A 16,576-nucleotide genomic window follows, 5' to 3' on the forward strand; every position below is an offset into this window, starting at 1 on the left:
CCAGGATTCGTTTCCAGGGTCCTCAACCTTCCAGTTTTTCGTTCTTGAGGGTTTTTCACTGTCAAGTTCTTACCTGTGCTCCTATTAAAGGTGGTGCAGTTTCCCCACTCGATTTCACTCAAAACAGACACGTATTGCTTTTCTCCTTTTTTTCTTTTTCTTTTTCACACTTCTGTTTGTTTGTTTTTTTGCGCCAAGCGCTTTCAGTTTCTGGTGTTTTCTCAGGTGAAAACATTAAATTGACAAAACGGAACTCTTCATATTTTAACTCAAATTAACGCAGGCACCGGTGACAGTCCGTGCTGACCCATATTTCACAGAAGTGATCTTGAAAATTTCACAAGCAAAATCAGTGACCGTGTGAATCGGGATTAATTTCCAACAAGGCATTCGATCCCAAACATTCACCTCCACGAAGCTCAACCATCACCTGTCCGTCAGCAGAAGTTCTCACCATGAGGGGATACGTTTTTTTTTTTTTTTTACTCATGATCATTTTCTGGTGATCATCTGTTTTTTGTTTCAATCACATGACTCTTTGCAACGACGCCCCGCCTCCCGAGCCTTGTGATTGGCCGCTTCGGAAGGATTCCTAGCGACCGTTTTTCCCGACGTCATATAAAAGTGTCCGGCTGCTCCTGACGGGACACTCGCTCCCTTCACTGCTCCGGACACACAAACAAACAACAGACAGGTAAACGTGTCTCATTCTAATTTACCCCGATTTAGTTCGCCGCATCATCTAATTATTATTTGTATTATATAACGATAGTTTGTCGTATCCACAGCTGCCTTTGTGAAGTCGTACGTTTAGCCTGTTGTGCTACCAGCTACGTCATGTGACATTGTTTATGTTCCATTTTGCTTACCTTGCGTTTGGACAGTCGGACGACTGTCTTCGTCCGCCCAATTTGCCACGAATGTATTTTAAATCGTCCCTGTCCTTCACTTGGGGACTTCCACAGAAGGCGGGGACATGTTGACGCAAGTGTTGTTCGCCCTGCTCGGCCTGAGCTCCGCGCTGGTCCGCGCGTTCCCCTCCCGGGACCCGGACGGGGGCACCAACTGGGTGGTGATCGTGGCTGGCTCCAATGGCTGGTACAATTACAGGCACCAGGTGAGACCGAAAACCAAACGTCCCCACCACGTCAGAGCTTTTTTTTTTTTTTTTTTTAAATAATCAGCATTGGTTCGGGATGAGATCAAACCTCCCAGAGGTTTTCCAGCCTTCTAAAACAAGCTTCTGACCTCTGACCTCATATTGCACTGTGTCACCCTCAGGCAGATGCATGCCATGCCTACCAGATCGTCCACAAGAACGGCATCCCGGATGAGCAGATTGTGGTCATGATGTACGATGACCTGGCGCATAATGAGAAGTGAGTTGACACTTCCCGCTGTGCAGAAGGTCTTTGTGATAAAGACTTCTTTCACCGCAAAGCGTTTAAAAAAAACTCTTATCGTGTCTCAGTTCTGTTTTTGACATTTTATTCCTCCCACTATGCAAAAGTTAGTATACTGAGCAAATAAGTGCAGCTGCCTGTACCATAATGTGCACGCGTCCTAAATGTGATCCATGTCTATGCACGCTGTGTCACACTCTCCGGCCTCGCCGTCAACATCATGTTGCTTTTCAAGTCGTTGTGTAAAGTATTCATGAGGAATTATATTGGCTACGTGTTGTTTAGACGTCGCGCTGGAACGATTTTGTAGTTTTCTCTTCAGAGCTCCACTGAGCGGAGTCACAAGGAACTCATTTAGTGCTCCTCTGCTTGTATTGCGGCGTGATTACTGCCGTGGTCACCGGGCGGCGGAGGAGGAGGAGCAGTAGTTTAAGCAGAGCCGTCGGGTTTCGGTCAGAGAAAAAGGGATCACTGTTACACAATGTGACACCCAGCCGATTATTCCGTCTTCATGTTCATGAAATAGTAATAGAAGGTTTCTTCGCTGTCTGCGCTGGGTCAGCTTGTAGGGCATGAATGCTTATCATTCATATCGCACGGCTTACAGGATAAGCGCGTGTTGTTTTTCTGGTTAATAACTGCCGTATATGCAAACAAGGCGGCTTGCATCATAGCTCCTACTGACTGCAAAAATTTCAATGGCCACGGCGCGTTTTTCCACACAATGGAGCCGCAGTCGTTGCGAGTGGCAGAAAGCGATCGTGCGCTGAGGGAAGTGCAGTAGTTTTCACCACATTCGGTTGACGTTCATGATGAGGCAGCAGACAAAGCAAGGATTCACTGATCAAGTGACAACATGTTTCGTCAGCAGTTTTCACTTCCTCCTGCACAATCTCACTGGTAGTTTTTTTTTTTTTTTTTTTTAATTCCCAGTAACCCCACCCCTGGGAAAGTGATCAACAGGCCGAATGGCACAGACGTGTACGAGGGAGTTCCTAAAGACTACACCGGGGACGTGAGTGCTTCAGTGCAAACATTTGAACAAATCAAAGCTCCTGAATAAACGTTTCGCTCTTCAAACGGATTTTGCTGGGAGGGGCTTGTTGATTTGTGACCGCGTGTTCTCCCGCAGCACGTGACCCCTGAGAACTTCCTGGCAGTGCTGAAGGGGGACTCCTCTCGCGTCAAAGGGGGCTCCGGAAAGGTTTTGAAGAGGCAAGTGGAGGATGGAAGTGTCCCAGATCAGAGCGGCGCATAAACCCGCTTCACTGAGCGGCCTTTTCTAACTTTGGTCTGTTTTGTTTTTTTTGGCAGCGGCCCCAACGATCACGTGTTTGTTTACTTTACCGACCACGGGGCGCCTGGTATTCTGGCCTTTCCCAATGATGACGTGAGCACTTTTGCGGCTTCATTCTCTCCTTCACTCCTGGGCGCGCTGCACCGACCCAGAGGAGCTACTCTGATTTTGTTTATCTTGTTTTATTGTTTATCTCTGTACTGTAGTGGAGGCATGAAGCTAACTTCTGATCAGTATTGGGACATTAGAAACCCCACAATAGCAGCCAATGACACGTCATCTCTATTCACACAATGCTTTGAGAAACTATTTTTATATCGATGAACATCTAATTAAAAACTGAACAAATCCAGATGTGCACAAGTTTACCCCCTCTGTCCTCTCTTTCTCTGCAGCTCAATGTTGACGATCTCCAAAGCACCATTACCTACATGCACGACAATAAGAAGTACAAACGGGTACGCGGCAACATTCTGTCTTTATGTAATCGCATTGTTTTTAGTGATTGACATTGCAGTTACTATATGCTTTGGAATATCCGAATGAATGATGTGCTGTAATGAATTGACAAACATTTAGCACAGTAAACCCTTGTGAGATCAGCCTCCCCGATGTTCACACACAGTGTTAAGTCGGTGATGAAAGGCGCATCAGGTGATCGTGCATCTGAGCTTTGAGATCGCATCCTATGACGTGTTTGTGTCGCCACGCTCACAGATGGTGTTCTACATCGAGGCTTGTGAGTCCGGCTCAATGATGAAACACCTGCCTGCTGACATCAACGGTGAGTCGAACTTTAGCTCCTTTGAGAATCGCTGACCAGTAAAAACCCAAAGATAGTTGAGCGGTAGAGATAAATAACTGTAAATCAATGAACTACTTCAATCCTCAACGGTGTAACCTGCCTTTTTCCTCGTGACCATTCAACTTTTTATAAATTTTATGTTGACCGTTGAAAGAAAAAAAAAAAAGCAACCAAAGTTCATGTGATGTGTGGTTTTTTTTTTTTTTTTTTTGGGCTCATCAAACGCTGGTCAGCATAATTGCCTGTGGTCATGTGTAACTCCGTCATGTGCCCGGCCTCATGTGATAGACGTAGCAGCACTTGAATCACAGTTGTGGTTTTATTGTGTTCAACCAAGTTGTGACATCCCTTCTTCTTGGTTCCACACTTCCATCTGTAGTCTGCATGAGCCATCTTGCATCCAAATGTAAAACTGCGGTTTCATTTCTTGGACATGTTCACTCTTTTAACTCGCCTTTCCCTCAGAGTGAGTTCACAGCTCGTCCTCCGGTTTTCTCTCTTCCAAAATGTATAGTTTTGTTTAGGTTTCCACCAAACTAATGCGCAGCATAACATGAGAGTATGTCTTCTTTCTTTAGTGTACGCCACCACAGCCGCCAACTCACACGAGTCGTCCTACGCCTGCTACTATGACGAGAAGAGGGACACGTACCTGGGAGACTGGTACAGCGTCAACTGGATGGAGGACTCCGACGCGGTGGGTAAATGGTTGCAATGTGGAAAAAGCCTCCGTGGCAAACCGCTAATGGCTGTGATTATTGTAACAGTGTAAAAGTAAACTGAGGTCATGGTGTCGTATCAATTAGACAGAATTACAAACGGTTTTGTTCAATCACACACGCACGCCTTGTTTCCTCTGAAGGTAATTTGAATCCTGCGGAACTGAAAACTGTATCAAAAACATGCTTTTGTTTCATGAAGAGCTCAGATATCTTATTTATACATCGACTGATATCCCGTCTGCTTTTAGCTCTTTTCAAGTTTTGGTTCCACACCTTCAGCAATGCGGTTCATGTCTTTGTTTCTGTCTTTATATCAACGGGTTGAATAGCAGTTCAGACTGCGTAGCGTCAATAAAGGTTGATGTACTTAACTTGCCAAACACCTGTTTACAACCAGGAGGAAGTGGGGAATTTCCAACAGCAGCTGCAGCGTACACTCGGGACTTGTGGTGCTGATTTTATGACGGTATTGGTATTCATGTTTTTGGTTGTGCTCCCAGGAGGACCTGAAAAAGGAAACTTTGGCGAAGCAGTTCAAGATCGTAAAGAGCCACACAAACACCAGCCACGTCCAGCAGTTTGGGAACAAGGTGAGGGAATGATGCAACGAACTCTGCTGGGAAACTGTTGACTCAGATGTTCTAAGACTGGCAGAATAGTCATGTGGAAGGGAACCGTCAGCAAGTTCCCTGCTCATAGTTTGATACTTATTCCTCCTTGCTCTTCCAACAGACGATGGCCCACATGAAGGTCATCGCGTTTCAGGGTAACGCCAAAGCCAGTGGCCTCAGCGCTCCTCTCACGACCCTGCAGCCAGTTAGAGATCTGGATCTGACCCCGAGCCCCGACGTCCCTCTGGCCATCCTCAAGAGGAAGCTGATGGCCTCCAATGACATCCAACTTGCGAGAGGGCTGCTGAAGGAGATCAACTCCCACCTCAAGGTTAAGACTGCCGAAGCTCTGTGGGGCTCCTGCTGTCGCAGAATGTTGCACGTCCTCCGGTTGTAAATCTGATTCATCGGGAATGTTTAACTGGATCTCATTGAGCATTCAACACCGTGGTTCTCGTTGCGCTAGACTTATAACGCCGTGTGTGTGTGTGTGTGTGTGTGTGTTCAGGTCAGGGAGATGCTGGCTGAGACCATGCGCCAGGTGGTTGAGAGGGTGACCGGCAACAAGCTCAAGGCCGAGGACGTTCTGAACGGCAGAGCCGACCTGTCCCAGCATCAGTGCTACAAGGCCGCAGTCCACCACTACAAGCACAACTGCTTCAACTGGCACAGAGCCGAGGTACAGCTGATCAGGAGGCTCCTTTTTTATCTCCATGCAAAAGGAGACGTGTTTGTGGTTAGATGTAGAAGGGGTGTTTCATTGTTTGGATGTCCTCCATTGGCCCACAGCTGAAACTGGTCTTCCAAGTGAGTGAGAAACGCTCAACCGCAACGGAATCACTATTCTTTCCCCGATGCTTTTACAAAGCTGTGTGTTTTTATTTAGAATAATTCTTTCATTTCTTCTTTCTCTGGGACATTTTGACATTTTGAGTGGCATGAATTTGACAGAGGGGGGGAAATAAACGTATTATTTTATACATTTAATTGTCACGGACTGTTCATCTTGTGTTTCAGTATGAATACGCTCTGAGACATCTGTACGCTCTGGTGAACCTGTGCGAGCGCGGCTACTCTGCAGAAAGGTAAGAACTAATGGGATAGGGGTTTAGTCTGTATAAAATAAATACCATTTTTAAGCCGTGCAATATGTTTTGTGTTTGTTTTGGTTTGGTTTTTTTTCTTCAAATGTGAATATTTTCTACTGAAACCAACTTTGTTGTTTGCGTGCAGCATCCAGCTGGCCATGGACTTTGTGTGTCCGGACAGCAATTAAAGGGGTTTCTACAAATCCCTGAAAGTCTGCTTCTTCCACGTGGGATGACCCGGGACCTCATGACCTCATTGCACGGCTAAAAAATCTATCGGTAGTGGAGTTGACGTCATTGTTTAATCAACACTATAACCCTTTTTTTTTTTTTTACTTTTGATGTTTCTTGATTTTACTGAGAACTTTTAAATGTGTTTTATGATGCGTTTGCACTATCACTGTGAAAGGTTTGGGGAGGATATTGTACTGCTTTTGATTATCTTTAAAAATGTAACTGAATGACAATTATGACATGAAATTCATGTTAATTTGTTTTTGCTCTGAGCTGTTTATTGACATGCCACTAAACGTTGAATGTTGAACCTCAAGAGACCTTGTAACACAAGAATATGGAAATAAATCTGAATGACAAAAACCGATTATATAAAATATATATATATATATATACACACAAAATGTTTTTTATGTGAGCACGTGGTTTTAATATACATTAGTACGACGTTTTCGGGATAATATTACTCTTATGCGTCCATTTTTAAGAATTTTGCCCAATGTGCTTATGTTTGATTTGAACTCTTTTAATTGTTACTAACAAGATTTATATGGAAGGAATGTAAAAGGTTTTATCCCGTGAAGTATCTCAATATCTCCTGGATCAATCGGCCAATGTTCAGATATCTGATTGCCTTTGATGATGCCCTGACTTTTCTTCTAGCGCCACCATGAGGTTCACATGACCGATTTTGATCAATTGTCTAGCATCACACAGAACATAAAAATGCGGCATTAAATAATAGTGATTCGTATGGTAATAGAGTTGCACCATCTAGTGGATAGTTTCTGACCCCTGAATTGTAAAGACTCATGAAGTTGTATTCAAGATAGCTGCCCTTAAGTATGCCTGACGGTAATACACCTATGACCCTTCAAATACCCCTTGTGGTCATTTGAAGCGTGGTTTTTAACTATTTGATTAAGGCATTGACTCATGTGGTAATTAAAATGTCAATCTGATTATATAAAAGACAGTAGCTTTAAATTCTGAGCAGGCAAAGAACTCGTACGTAGATAACTTGACGGTCTCCTTAATTTGACGCTGTGTCCGGTCTTCTTTTTGTTCGTCGCCCGCGAAACGTAACTGAGGTTAATTCATGTCAACGAATCTGTGTGTCAAATCTCAAGGATATATATAATATTTACATGTCTAACTATTGCAGGAAAGTTCCTTTGATGAGAGAAAGTAGGAAGACTCACTCGGGCGACGATGAAAGACCTTTTATTGCGCTATTTGGAGGTGTTGAGGCGGGGTATCTTATTGTGAAAGGCCAGAATTGGGTTCCCGGAAACGTCAGCATAAATAGTCATTAACTAATGTTTAATCTCCGCAAAAAAGAAATGTTTACAATGACGATGGGTCACGTCTACAACAGCGCACGGCTAATTGACCGGCGTCAGCGTCCTTTTACCGACTGGTTACGAAAACATTTACTTTCATGATTAGAACAGTATTTGGCTCAAAAGTTTAACGCCGTCAACCCCCCATGAAACCATTACACGCTAATCTGTATCAATAGTTTTACCGGATAGTTCGCTAAAAGCTGTCCGGGTCAGGAGACGGTCACGTTGTATCTACGCGGAGCCGCGCTGCGGGGGAGGCGGCCTCGGCCAGCACCTCCCTCCACCTCCCCTCCACCTGCCTCCACCTCCCACCCGATAAAGCAGGAAGATAACTTGACCGAAACCCGTCTAGGTAGAAATGAAAACACGGCACGACAGCTCGTGGAAAAGCTCGGCTTAGCGGACAGACTATAGACGGAGAGACACTCACTACAAGGACATAAAGCAGTTGGGCATTTTAAACTTTAGCGTCATCGGCTTTGTTAGTTTCCGTCCGCTGCCGCGGGAGGAACCGCGTTTAGCTCGCCGCGTTAGCCTGTCTGCTAACTCCGCCGTCCCCCGCAGCCCTCTCGCCATGGGCTCCAAGGCGTCCACGCTGCTCCGAGAGGAGGAAATCGAGGAGATCAAGAAGGAGACTGGCTGTGAGTTGGAGATACACGACTGTGTTACGTGAGCACGCGGCGGTGTCGCCTTCCGCCGTTAATGTCCCTCTTTAGAATAAACACTTAAAGGGAGTTACGTTATAACGACACAGGACTCCTCTGGCAGTGAGAGGCGCTGTGGTCATTTAGGGTGAAAAGTCGGGGATGTTGTTGTTGTTGTTGTTATTGTTTGCTGTTATCTCGTGGTCATCTGTGCTTCTTTGGTGTCCCTCCCCGCAGTCTCACACAGCCAGATCACCCGCCTGTACAGCCGCTTCACCAGCCTGGACAAGGGGGAGAACGGCACCCTGAGGTAAGCGGCGTGCGGGGCTCCGCCGGCCGGGTGAAGCCGGTAAACGGAGGCCCGGTGCGTCGGAGCCCTGCAGCCCGGTAGTGAGTCCGGAGCCAACGTAAAGGTTTACTAATGGACTTAACGGAGAAATGATGTGTGTGGGGGGTCTCCAGAAGACTGCTACTAGCGGATACAAAAAATGCCTAACATTTTATGTGATTTAAATGTTGCATTTGAATAGAAAGTCAACGCAGCAGCATTCCGTGGTCATTAAATCGTGTTAACAACAATGTGTGGTTACATTGGTGGGTTAGGGGGGGGGGTGACCACAAAATCTTTAATAGTAGCTTATTGTTAAAGCACATTCTGTAGAGGGGTCTTTAGAGGTCAGTGGGACGCTCGCTGGCTTCGTGATTAACCTCCTGCAGTCCGGCCAAAACAAACACTAGATGAACAAATGGGCAATCATTAAAGCTGTATTTGCATACCCGTCTCCGGAGGGAGAAATGTAAAAATGTACCCTTCTATGGGTCAAGGAACTCTTTCTTCTGAAAGACGTGTTTACACACAACACGTTCTTGGTTCTGCGAGTTCTTGTGTTTTCAGTCACAGCACACAGTCGGGTGACTTCCTATCATCCGTCAGTTGCCACAATAGTGACATCTTGCAGCTCCCCTCTAACTATTTCACAATTTAAAATGTTTCTTTGCCTCGCTGTTTTCTGTTCATCTTCTCCCGTTTTCATATTTCAACTCAAGTCTGGTTTTACAAGGACAACAAGGACGTTGCATTATCTCCCCGTAATGTGTCTTTTTAAAAGTTGCCCACAGTGTAGAATATGTATTGCTTCACAGTACTGCTCTGACCTTAAAATAACTCCTTTGGTTTGCTAAAGTCTGCCTTGCTATAATAGATCTCACATCTCCCCTCGTGTCCACAGTCGGGAAGATTTCCAGAGGATCCCGGAGCTGGCCATCAATCCGCTGGGGGACCGGATCATCAACGCGTTCTTCCCTGAGGGGTGAGTTGTTCCTGTTATTGGTCTTGTTTTTCGCAGGAGTCTGGATTAAAGGTTCGAGTCACGACTGCCACAAATCTGAGCCGGGGCACGCAGCTTTTCATTTGTGGCTGACCGACCGCAGATCTCGGTCTTTTCTGCCAATCCTGTGGGTTTTTTGACCGCCGCAGGTTCTTTATCTACATTGTGCGGTTTCTTTGGAGATGCACGCGTTTGAGTTTTCAGTGTGCTGCTGCCAGAGATTGTGTTAAAGCCGAGTGCTGCGGCAATCTGAGCCGTGCCTCAGTAGTTGTGCGACCGTCACTCTCTCGTGTTTTCAATGGGCTGCGTTGTATCGCTCTTTGTCTCTGCTTTGTAGCGAGGACCAGGTGAACTTCAGGGGCTTCATGCGGATTTTGGCTCACTTCCGACCCATTGAGGACAACGAGAAGAAGAGCGTCGCTGTCAGCGAGCCCCTCAACAGCAGGACCAACAAGCTGCTGTGTGAGTCCCACGGCCGGTGACCAGCATCAGGAACATTCACAGGATTTTCTTGTGGGATTAACTGTGTCGCATGTGACTTGTGCATTTTGTCCATTTCCTCCAGTTGCTTTCCGTCTGTACGACCTGGACAGAGATGACAAAATCTCCCGGGAAGAGCTGCTGCAGGTGAGTGGATGTGTTCGTCATGTAAACAAGGAGTCACGATACAGCTTGTGGGAACGACGTGTCCACGTAACGGGTAAATCACCTAGATGGTGACTAATTCAATGTAAAGTCGGCCGTTGCTAATACCTCTGGGAATACTTGCCGTTCAGCTCATGTTCAACAAAGAACAAATGTTGTTGATCAGCGAGTTAAAATGCTGTACACGGTCGATGACGATGCATCATCTCGCCTTAACTACAGGGAGATATTTGTCCCACACGGTCTGGTATCCGGTGCTTTGACTTTGTCCGTGTCATTTGTTGTCCCCGTGTGAAGCCCTCTCGGTTTCGGTGACATTGTGCGACCTGTAATCGCTCTAAGCTTGCCGCTAAATGACTCAGACACGTCTCTTGTTTTGAGCATAATACGTCTGTCGCCTGCTTCACGTGATGCACGAACCTCCGCCGCTCTAATCGCGCGACTCAAAGTGATGTTCACGATCATGTCATTCCTGCAGTCGAGTGCGGCTGCTGTTTGACTGGGCATTTACCAGTAATAACCGCCAATTATATAGTGTGCTGCTGAAATACACCAAGCGCCAACACCATATTATTTGGGCAAACAGAACTATTGTTTAATCTTTGCCCAGAACTTTTTTTTCCGCTCCCTTTCATTAACCATGAAGGGGCCTTTTGTTGATTCTTTTCAGGTCCTGCGGATGATGGTCGGGGTCAACATCTCTGATGACCAGCTGGGCAGCATCGCTGATAGGACCATTCAGGAGGCCGACACCAACGGCGATAACTCCATTTCCTTTAATGAATTTATTAAGGCAGGTTTTGTGTTCTAAGTGCCCCTCAGTGTAAAACTGTCTTGTGTACATCCCATGGAAACTTTTAACACAGAACTTGTATCCCTATTTAGTTACAGAATGAATTAGTTTAGGCTAACTTAAGAACTGGTTTAATTCTTCTTACATATAAGTATTGAAACTGATTCCACTTCCTGATACTAAGTGCATGCTTAATGTATTGTGTGTTTGAGTTGGTACTTTAAAAGCCAGTGATGAGCTTTGGTTTATGACTCGCTGCTTCAATTACACAACAGATCATACAACTATTTTGGACTTTAAACTGACTCCTTCCGATTTGTTTCCTCAGGTCTTGGAGAAGGTGGACGTGGAGCAAAAAATGAGCATCCGGTTCCTTCATTAAATATACTTTTTTTCAAATTATTATTTTGAGTTCATTTGATTTCAGCTGGTCAGCAGGCCGCCGTCAGACCAAGCGTCCGCTATCCTGTCACAGATCTTAAGTTTCTGTAAACAAAGGGAAACGTTTGGTGCCTTAGGTTATTTATGCAAAGTCACTATGAATTAGTTTTTTCCCTCATTAATGCAAAATTAGTCATTAGAAATGTTTTTAGAGGGTCGCAGTTGGTATTCCTGGTTTTCCTCCAAATGAAAATGGATTCTACAGCACGGTACGGTAACTGAGTCACTTTATTTCCAGTTTACTCCCTCTGCTTAATGATAAATGGCACATGGTGTGTCCTGGTCCGTGACCATATGCGATGATTCAACTTTATAACAGTGTTTCAATGCTAACGGGATCACTTGACTCCGCTGACTGTGCCCTGGAGCAAAGCGGGACCGGCTGCACGCGGCTTTGGTTCCCTTTTGTCGGTTCTCATCACACCAGTTAGCCAATTGTTGGACTTGAGCCAAAGTGAGTTTGACCCTCTTTCAAAGCCGGTCGTCACCACGCAGTCAACATGAGTAGAGTGTGATATCTAAAGAAATCATTATTATTATTTTGTCGTCAAAAGATGCTGCTATCTCTTTGGCTAGTGTGTGTGCTTCTGTAGCACATAGTCTTGCTTATTTGCAAAATGCTATGCTAGGATTTAGCTGCCACTGTGGCCTGCTGTCCAGATTCAGTCTTAAAGGCCTGGCTGACGGCGTCAGGCATCGGGATCGAATTTGTGCCGTGGATTAGATCAGTTGCACACCTGGAACAGGTCAACCCGCTATTAATAATAAGCCGATGGTCTATATATTGCATCGGTCTTGTATGTATACGCTGCTTTCAACATTTGTCTAGCCAATACTTTCCCCATCGAATAGTTCAAGATGCTAAAATGAATCAAATGCTTTAGAACCATTTTATTTTCAGGCCAGTGTACAATAATTCTGCAACTGGATGACCGTTTTTAATCTTTAATGTGAGTGCTAAATCATTACAAGAACAGCCTCCAGCAGTCGAGTGCAGAAAATACAATGTGACTGTTCTATTAATCATTATGTGGTTATCAAGCTGATGTGATTCACATGCTATGTGATGTTGGTCTTTGTATTATCAAACTGATTCATATATTTTATTTGAATAAATGAAGTGCCATGCCTACTTTGTGTCAGTTTATTGGTGAAGTGGTTGTTCAAACAGCATGGGTGTATTTTGGTCCTTACACTTCTTATCTTAAGTCTATGGACCACAAATACAAACCAGTGCCAAAGGTGACTAACGTACTTGAGCTACAAAGTGAGCTTCTATTGTTTCAGTTTCTCCACCCATTCTTGAAGGAGATGTATTTCTTACTCTATTATTGGCCACGGTTTTAGTAAATGATGTAATGTTCAGTTTTACATTAGTTTTAGTAGCTGCATAACTCTGACAGTTCAGCTCTATAAATGATTAAATACTTATTTTTAATAGCTTGGAGCCAGATTGCGGATGGAGGAAGCTGTTCAAACAGTTAATTAATCAATACAATACTCTTAAGGGCTTTAATTCAGAAGTCGTTGTTGTAAAGCTGACATTCTGGGTTCAATACCTGCACTCTAACCTACAATTAAGCCAATTACCGCATGTCTGTTAATTGGTCTGGTCGGCTGTACATCTGGTGGCAGTAAACGCACCACCAAGCTGATTGATAAATGTCAGAAGAGGTTTAAGTACATCCGGGGCGGGCTTTCAGTTTGACCGACAGACCAGCGGCACAATCAGAAGGCTCTTCCGTTCGCGGTAGTAACAGAGCGAAGATGGCGTAGGGTGGAAGGTCTGCGGAGACGGGGGACGAGCTTCTCCACTCCGGGACGCGGGGTGGGAGAAGAAAAAATACCTTCTTAGGTGGTTGGTTAACGTACCGTGGCTCGCTGCCCCCCCACCCTCTACCCTTTCACGGAAACCGGCGCATGTCCAGTTCGGGGGACGTGAACGGGTCCCGTAGAAGAAGAAGAAACCCCTCCGGCTTTTGTTTACGGCGGTGAGCTGCAGCAGCTCGGACCCCGCTGAAATACCTCTGCATCGCACCAAGGTCAGTGCTTCCCACCCCCCCTCGACTGATCGACCCGTTCACAATCTATCTTTCTTTTTCTTTTTTTTAGGATGTCAATTTGAGCCGAAGCATTTAGTTGATTAATTAGTCGATCAACAGAAAATGCAGCAATTGTGATAATGTGTGTTTAGTCTTATATTTGGGGTTCTGGATTGTTGTTCAGGTGACATTTAGAGATCTCACATTGGGCTTAAGAAAATAACATCCGTTTTCCTTACGTTTCTATACACAATCATTTTATTGAAGTAAAATGCAGATTTACAGGTCATATCATTAATATGCTCTTGCCTTTCAGCAGCTCAGTTTTCGAAGAGACGACAAGATTATATGACCAAATATCGTGTATTAAATAAATGACATGTGCATTATTATTATTATTATTATTATTATCATTATTATAGGATGGCTTTTCCACTCAATGCGTGAAAGCAGCCGAAGCCCGGAATGGAGGAATGTCTCCCTTCGTATCGGCGCCATCAACACCCCTCCGGCTTCCACGGCCTCCCTCACTTGTGGAGGTAAAGGAAGAAGAGTGGTTGTGAAGATGACCTCTTTTGGGGCTTTTTGGGACACGGGTGTTCTCGTCCCTGCTGTTGCTGGGACGTTGGCCCTGTCTCCTCCCCTCCGGAATGCTGCCGCGTGATCCGTGAAGATTGTGCGCTAGTCTGACTTCCATCACGCCCACATCGCGCTACGTCTACATGCACCCAAAGGCTGTTCTTCACGGTCACAGAGTTTGCTCAAATGCTGGGCACTTTCAGTTCCCACTGCGACGGACCGAAAGTCTCCATTATTCAGGCTTTGCGTTCACATCTGGGTTGAATTGTAGTCCGGCTGCATGTAAACCGAGTCGCTGATCCTTCCTGATCCCCACCCGCTCTGTAGTTCAATTAAAGCAGTTTGATAATGAGCAAACTGTTCCCTGGGAAGAGAGTAAAGACACAATAAACTGTAGCAAAGATTGAGGCCTGTGATTAAATTCATAGGGTGGTTTATTTTCATTCATTTTTTTTTTGCACTACCTCATTGCCGTAACAGGCGTGATCAGTACAAGTAACTTGGTGTTTGTCAAGAGCCACAGCAGTGAAACGTTGTTCCTGGGTTCATTTAGTTTTAGAGGGTTGATATGCAAGGTTATTAGGCCGAGCAGCCCAGAAGCACGAGATGCCTTCTGTCATTTACTGTAATATTTACTGTAACTAGCGGGATTATGAGGGCAGCGTTGTGGACCTGTGGTGTCCTATGCAGCGGCTCTAAAGGAAGGTGACACCGCAGTGCTTCTACCGCACGCTCTCCTTCTTCTGCATTTCATGGCTCTCCTTTTGTCAATATTGATCAAATCTGGCAAGTTAGTGTTTTTAAAGTTAGTCTTTAATTTGGAAAGTCCGGTTTTCTTCCCTTTTTGTCTTTCTGCACTTTGACTTGCTTTGCTTTCTGTTGCAACTTTGTCCTGTTGTCCCATTTCCTTTAACTTGGGCTCCTATGACACGGATTACCAAGACATGATTCAAACGCTGCAGGTAGAGACAGAATTTGATTCCTGATGTGTAAGGCTGGGTTTTAGTTTTAATATCATATTTCATTGGAATCATTCAGTGTTGAAATCATTTGTCCAGAATTACGTCGTCTAAATTGATGAAGATTTTGATAGTCACTCAAATAGCTTAGAAACGTGAGAATTCTTTTTACCACGGTTCTTAATTACATGAGCAATTATTCTTAATTTGTCATGTATTTCAGCCACACCAAAGGACAAAGAACCATGTTCTTTCATAAGGACTATTCATCCATTATATGGTCAGAAAGAACACGCTGCATTGTGTCTGATGTTGTTATTGAGAAATGAATTAACTATCAGGAACCCAACGCTGTCTTTGCCTGCTGTCTCCGTGTGTGCTTCATACTTCCTTTGGGTTTGTCCTCAGTGAAAAGGAAACCCCGTCTTTCATCCCTTCAACTTTTATTTGCCTTCATTTTTATATGAAAAGAAAGACGGAAAGAAATGACATTTACCGGGATTTGTGCAATATTTGATCCTGACTGTCATGTTGTTGACCAAACTGTATATTGTATGAACAAGTGACCAGTTGTTTGAAAGCAACAAAATCACCAATGTCTTCCATTAAGATATGTATAGACTCATGTGCATTAGCTTATTTAACTTTATAGTAACCATGCATGACCAGTAGTGGTGCTTGCTTCATGAAAAATAATGAAATCAATTTCTGAGCAAAGCTGGAGTTCAAAACTGTGTAAAACCATTTGTCATTTATAGATTGACGTACTAACCCTTTTTGATTGTACCATATTTAGACCTACAGTCTTAAACTGTACCTTTTATCCAATGTTTAGATTGTGGATGAAGGAGCGTATTGAAAAATATGACCGGATCAGGATATGCAGTTAATAAGTATTCATTCTGTTATTGTGTACAGGAAATCGCTCCCAGAAAATATCAAATCTAAACTTTGACATTGATAGAAACCCCCCAGAGAATAAGAATAGCGCGTTAATCTTAAATTTGGATATAATTTGTTGGCGTCCAACGTTATTTTTGAGTCTTAGAATTAAGATCTCATCCTGCCATTATATTGTACATAATGCATCATAGTTTTGAGATTCAGAGCAAGATATTTGAATCATGACATTTTATTGGACTTTAGTTATAGAAGCATTAACCTACAATTATGCATGAGTTTAGGTCCAGCGTGTGACGTCCCCCCCTCTCTCTCTTTATGCCCACGTGCGGTGGCTTTCCTTTAGTCACTTCTTTTTGCGAGCCGTATAATATTTGGCTTTAGAATACAGTATTACTCCTGACGGTTTGGGATCATTTCTGCAGAACAAAGTGTTCATGAGGACCGCCGTAGCATCATGTCAACGTCAACACCATCATCTAAACCAGTCGGTACGCGGGACACGCTTTAAATTTCAGACCCTGTAGCACCTTTACCTCCACATAACCCTGCCCCTCCTTCAGCGACAAGGACCTCCAGTCGCTCTGCGGCTGCAACGGACTCGCTGAAGGAATCTGAGCACTTTCTCTGTGTGTGTACTAACTTGCACCGTCGTCTTCACCATCCCGCCTTGAATACTGTGTTCTAAAAACTCTGTAATGCTCTTTAGTTGGGATCTATAAACCTGTAGCAACATGAA

General features: G+C 44.5%; 2 protein-coding genes and 1 long non-coding RNA gene across 3 annotated transcripts in view; all 3 read left to right on the plus strand.

The window, feature by feature from the left end:
- The first annotated feature begins 383 nt into the window (after window positions 1-383).
- lgmn (legumain) lies at window positions 384-6,523 on the plus strand. Its single transcript, XM_040198763.2, has 14 exons — window positions 384-694; window positions 966-1,117; window positions 1,282-1,379; window positions 2,337-2,418; window positions 2,536-2,618; window positions 2,718-2,793; window positions 3,096-3,158; window positions 3,418-3,484; window positions 4,084-4,202; window positions 4,728-4,817; window positions 4,960-5,169; window positions 5,347-5,517; window positions 5,856-5,923; window positions 6,072-6,523. Exons 2-14 carry the CDS (start codon window positions 977-979, stop codon window positions 6,112-6,114), a joined length of 1,311 nt encoding a protein of 436 aa, XP_040054697.2. The 5' UTR covers window positions 384-694; window positions 966-976; the 3' UTR covers window positions 6,115-6,523.
- Window positions 6,524-7,200: 677 nt separating this feature from the next.
- On the plus strand, window positions 7,201-12,489 carry chp1 (calcineurin-like EF-hand protein 1). The gene is made up of 7 exons (XM_040198767.2): window positions 7,201-8,147; window positions 8,388-8,460; window positions 9,380-9,460; window positions 9,816-9,940; window positions 10,044-10,105; window positions 10,794-10,916; window positions 11,245-12,489. The coding sequence occupies exons 1-7, from the start codon at window positions 8,081-8,083 to the stop codon at window positions 11,296-11,298; spliced, it is 585 nt and encodes a 194-aa protein (XP_040054701.1). The 5' UTR covers window positions 7,201-8,080; the 3' UTR covers window positions 11,299-12,489.
- Window positions 12,490-13,050: 561 nt separating this feature from the next.
- Window positions 13,051-16,576, plus strand: part of LOC144388427 (uncharacterized) — a 4,019-nt gene continuing 493 nt past the window's right edge. The window contains exons 1-2 of the long non-coding RNA XR_013452799.1: window positions 13,051-13,399; window positions 13,822-16,576. The exon at window positions 13,822-16,576 is cut by the window's right edge and continues 493 nt beyond it. This is a non-coding gene — a long non-coding RNA (uncharacterized LOC144388427). The remainder of the gene's footprint in view (window positions 13,400-13,821) is intronic.

The sequence above is a fragment of the Gasterosteus aculeatus genome, chromosome 15 (genome assembly GCF_964276395.1).
Source record: "Gasterosteus aculeatus chromosome 15, fGasAcu3.hap1.1, whole genome shotgun sequence".
Taxonomy (NCBI): Eukaryota; Metazoa; Chordata; class Actinopteri; order Perciformes; family Gasterosteidae; genus Gasterosteus; species Gasterosteus aculeatus.

Coding starts and splice junctions, on each gene's coding strand:
- lgmn (XM_040198763.2), top strand. CDS start 977: ATGTTGACGCAAGTGTTGTTCGCCCTGCTCGGCCTGAGCTCCGCGCTG. Junction 2,794..3,095: donor TGGCCTTTCCCAATGATGAC/GTGAGCACTTTT, acceptor CTTTCTCTGCAG/CTCAATGTTGACGATCTCCA. Junction 5,924..6,071: donor CGCGGCTACTCTGCAGAAAG/GTAAGAACTAAT, acceptor GTTTGCGTGCAG/CATCCAGCTGGCCATGGACT.
- chp1 (XM_040198767.2), top strand. CDS start 8,081: ATGGGCTCCAAGGCGTCCACGCTGCTCCGAGAGGAGGAAATCGAGGAG. Junction 8,148..8,387: donor GATCAAGAAGGAGACTGGCT/GTGAGTTGGAGA, acceptor CCCTCCCCGCAG/TCTCACACAGCCAGATCACC. Junction 9,941..10,043: donor CAGGACCAACAAGCTGCTGT/GTGAGTCCCACG, acceptor CATTTCCTCCAG/TTGCTTTCCGTCTGTACGAC.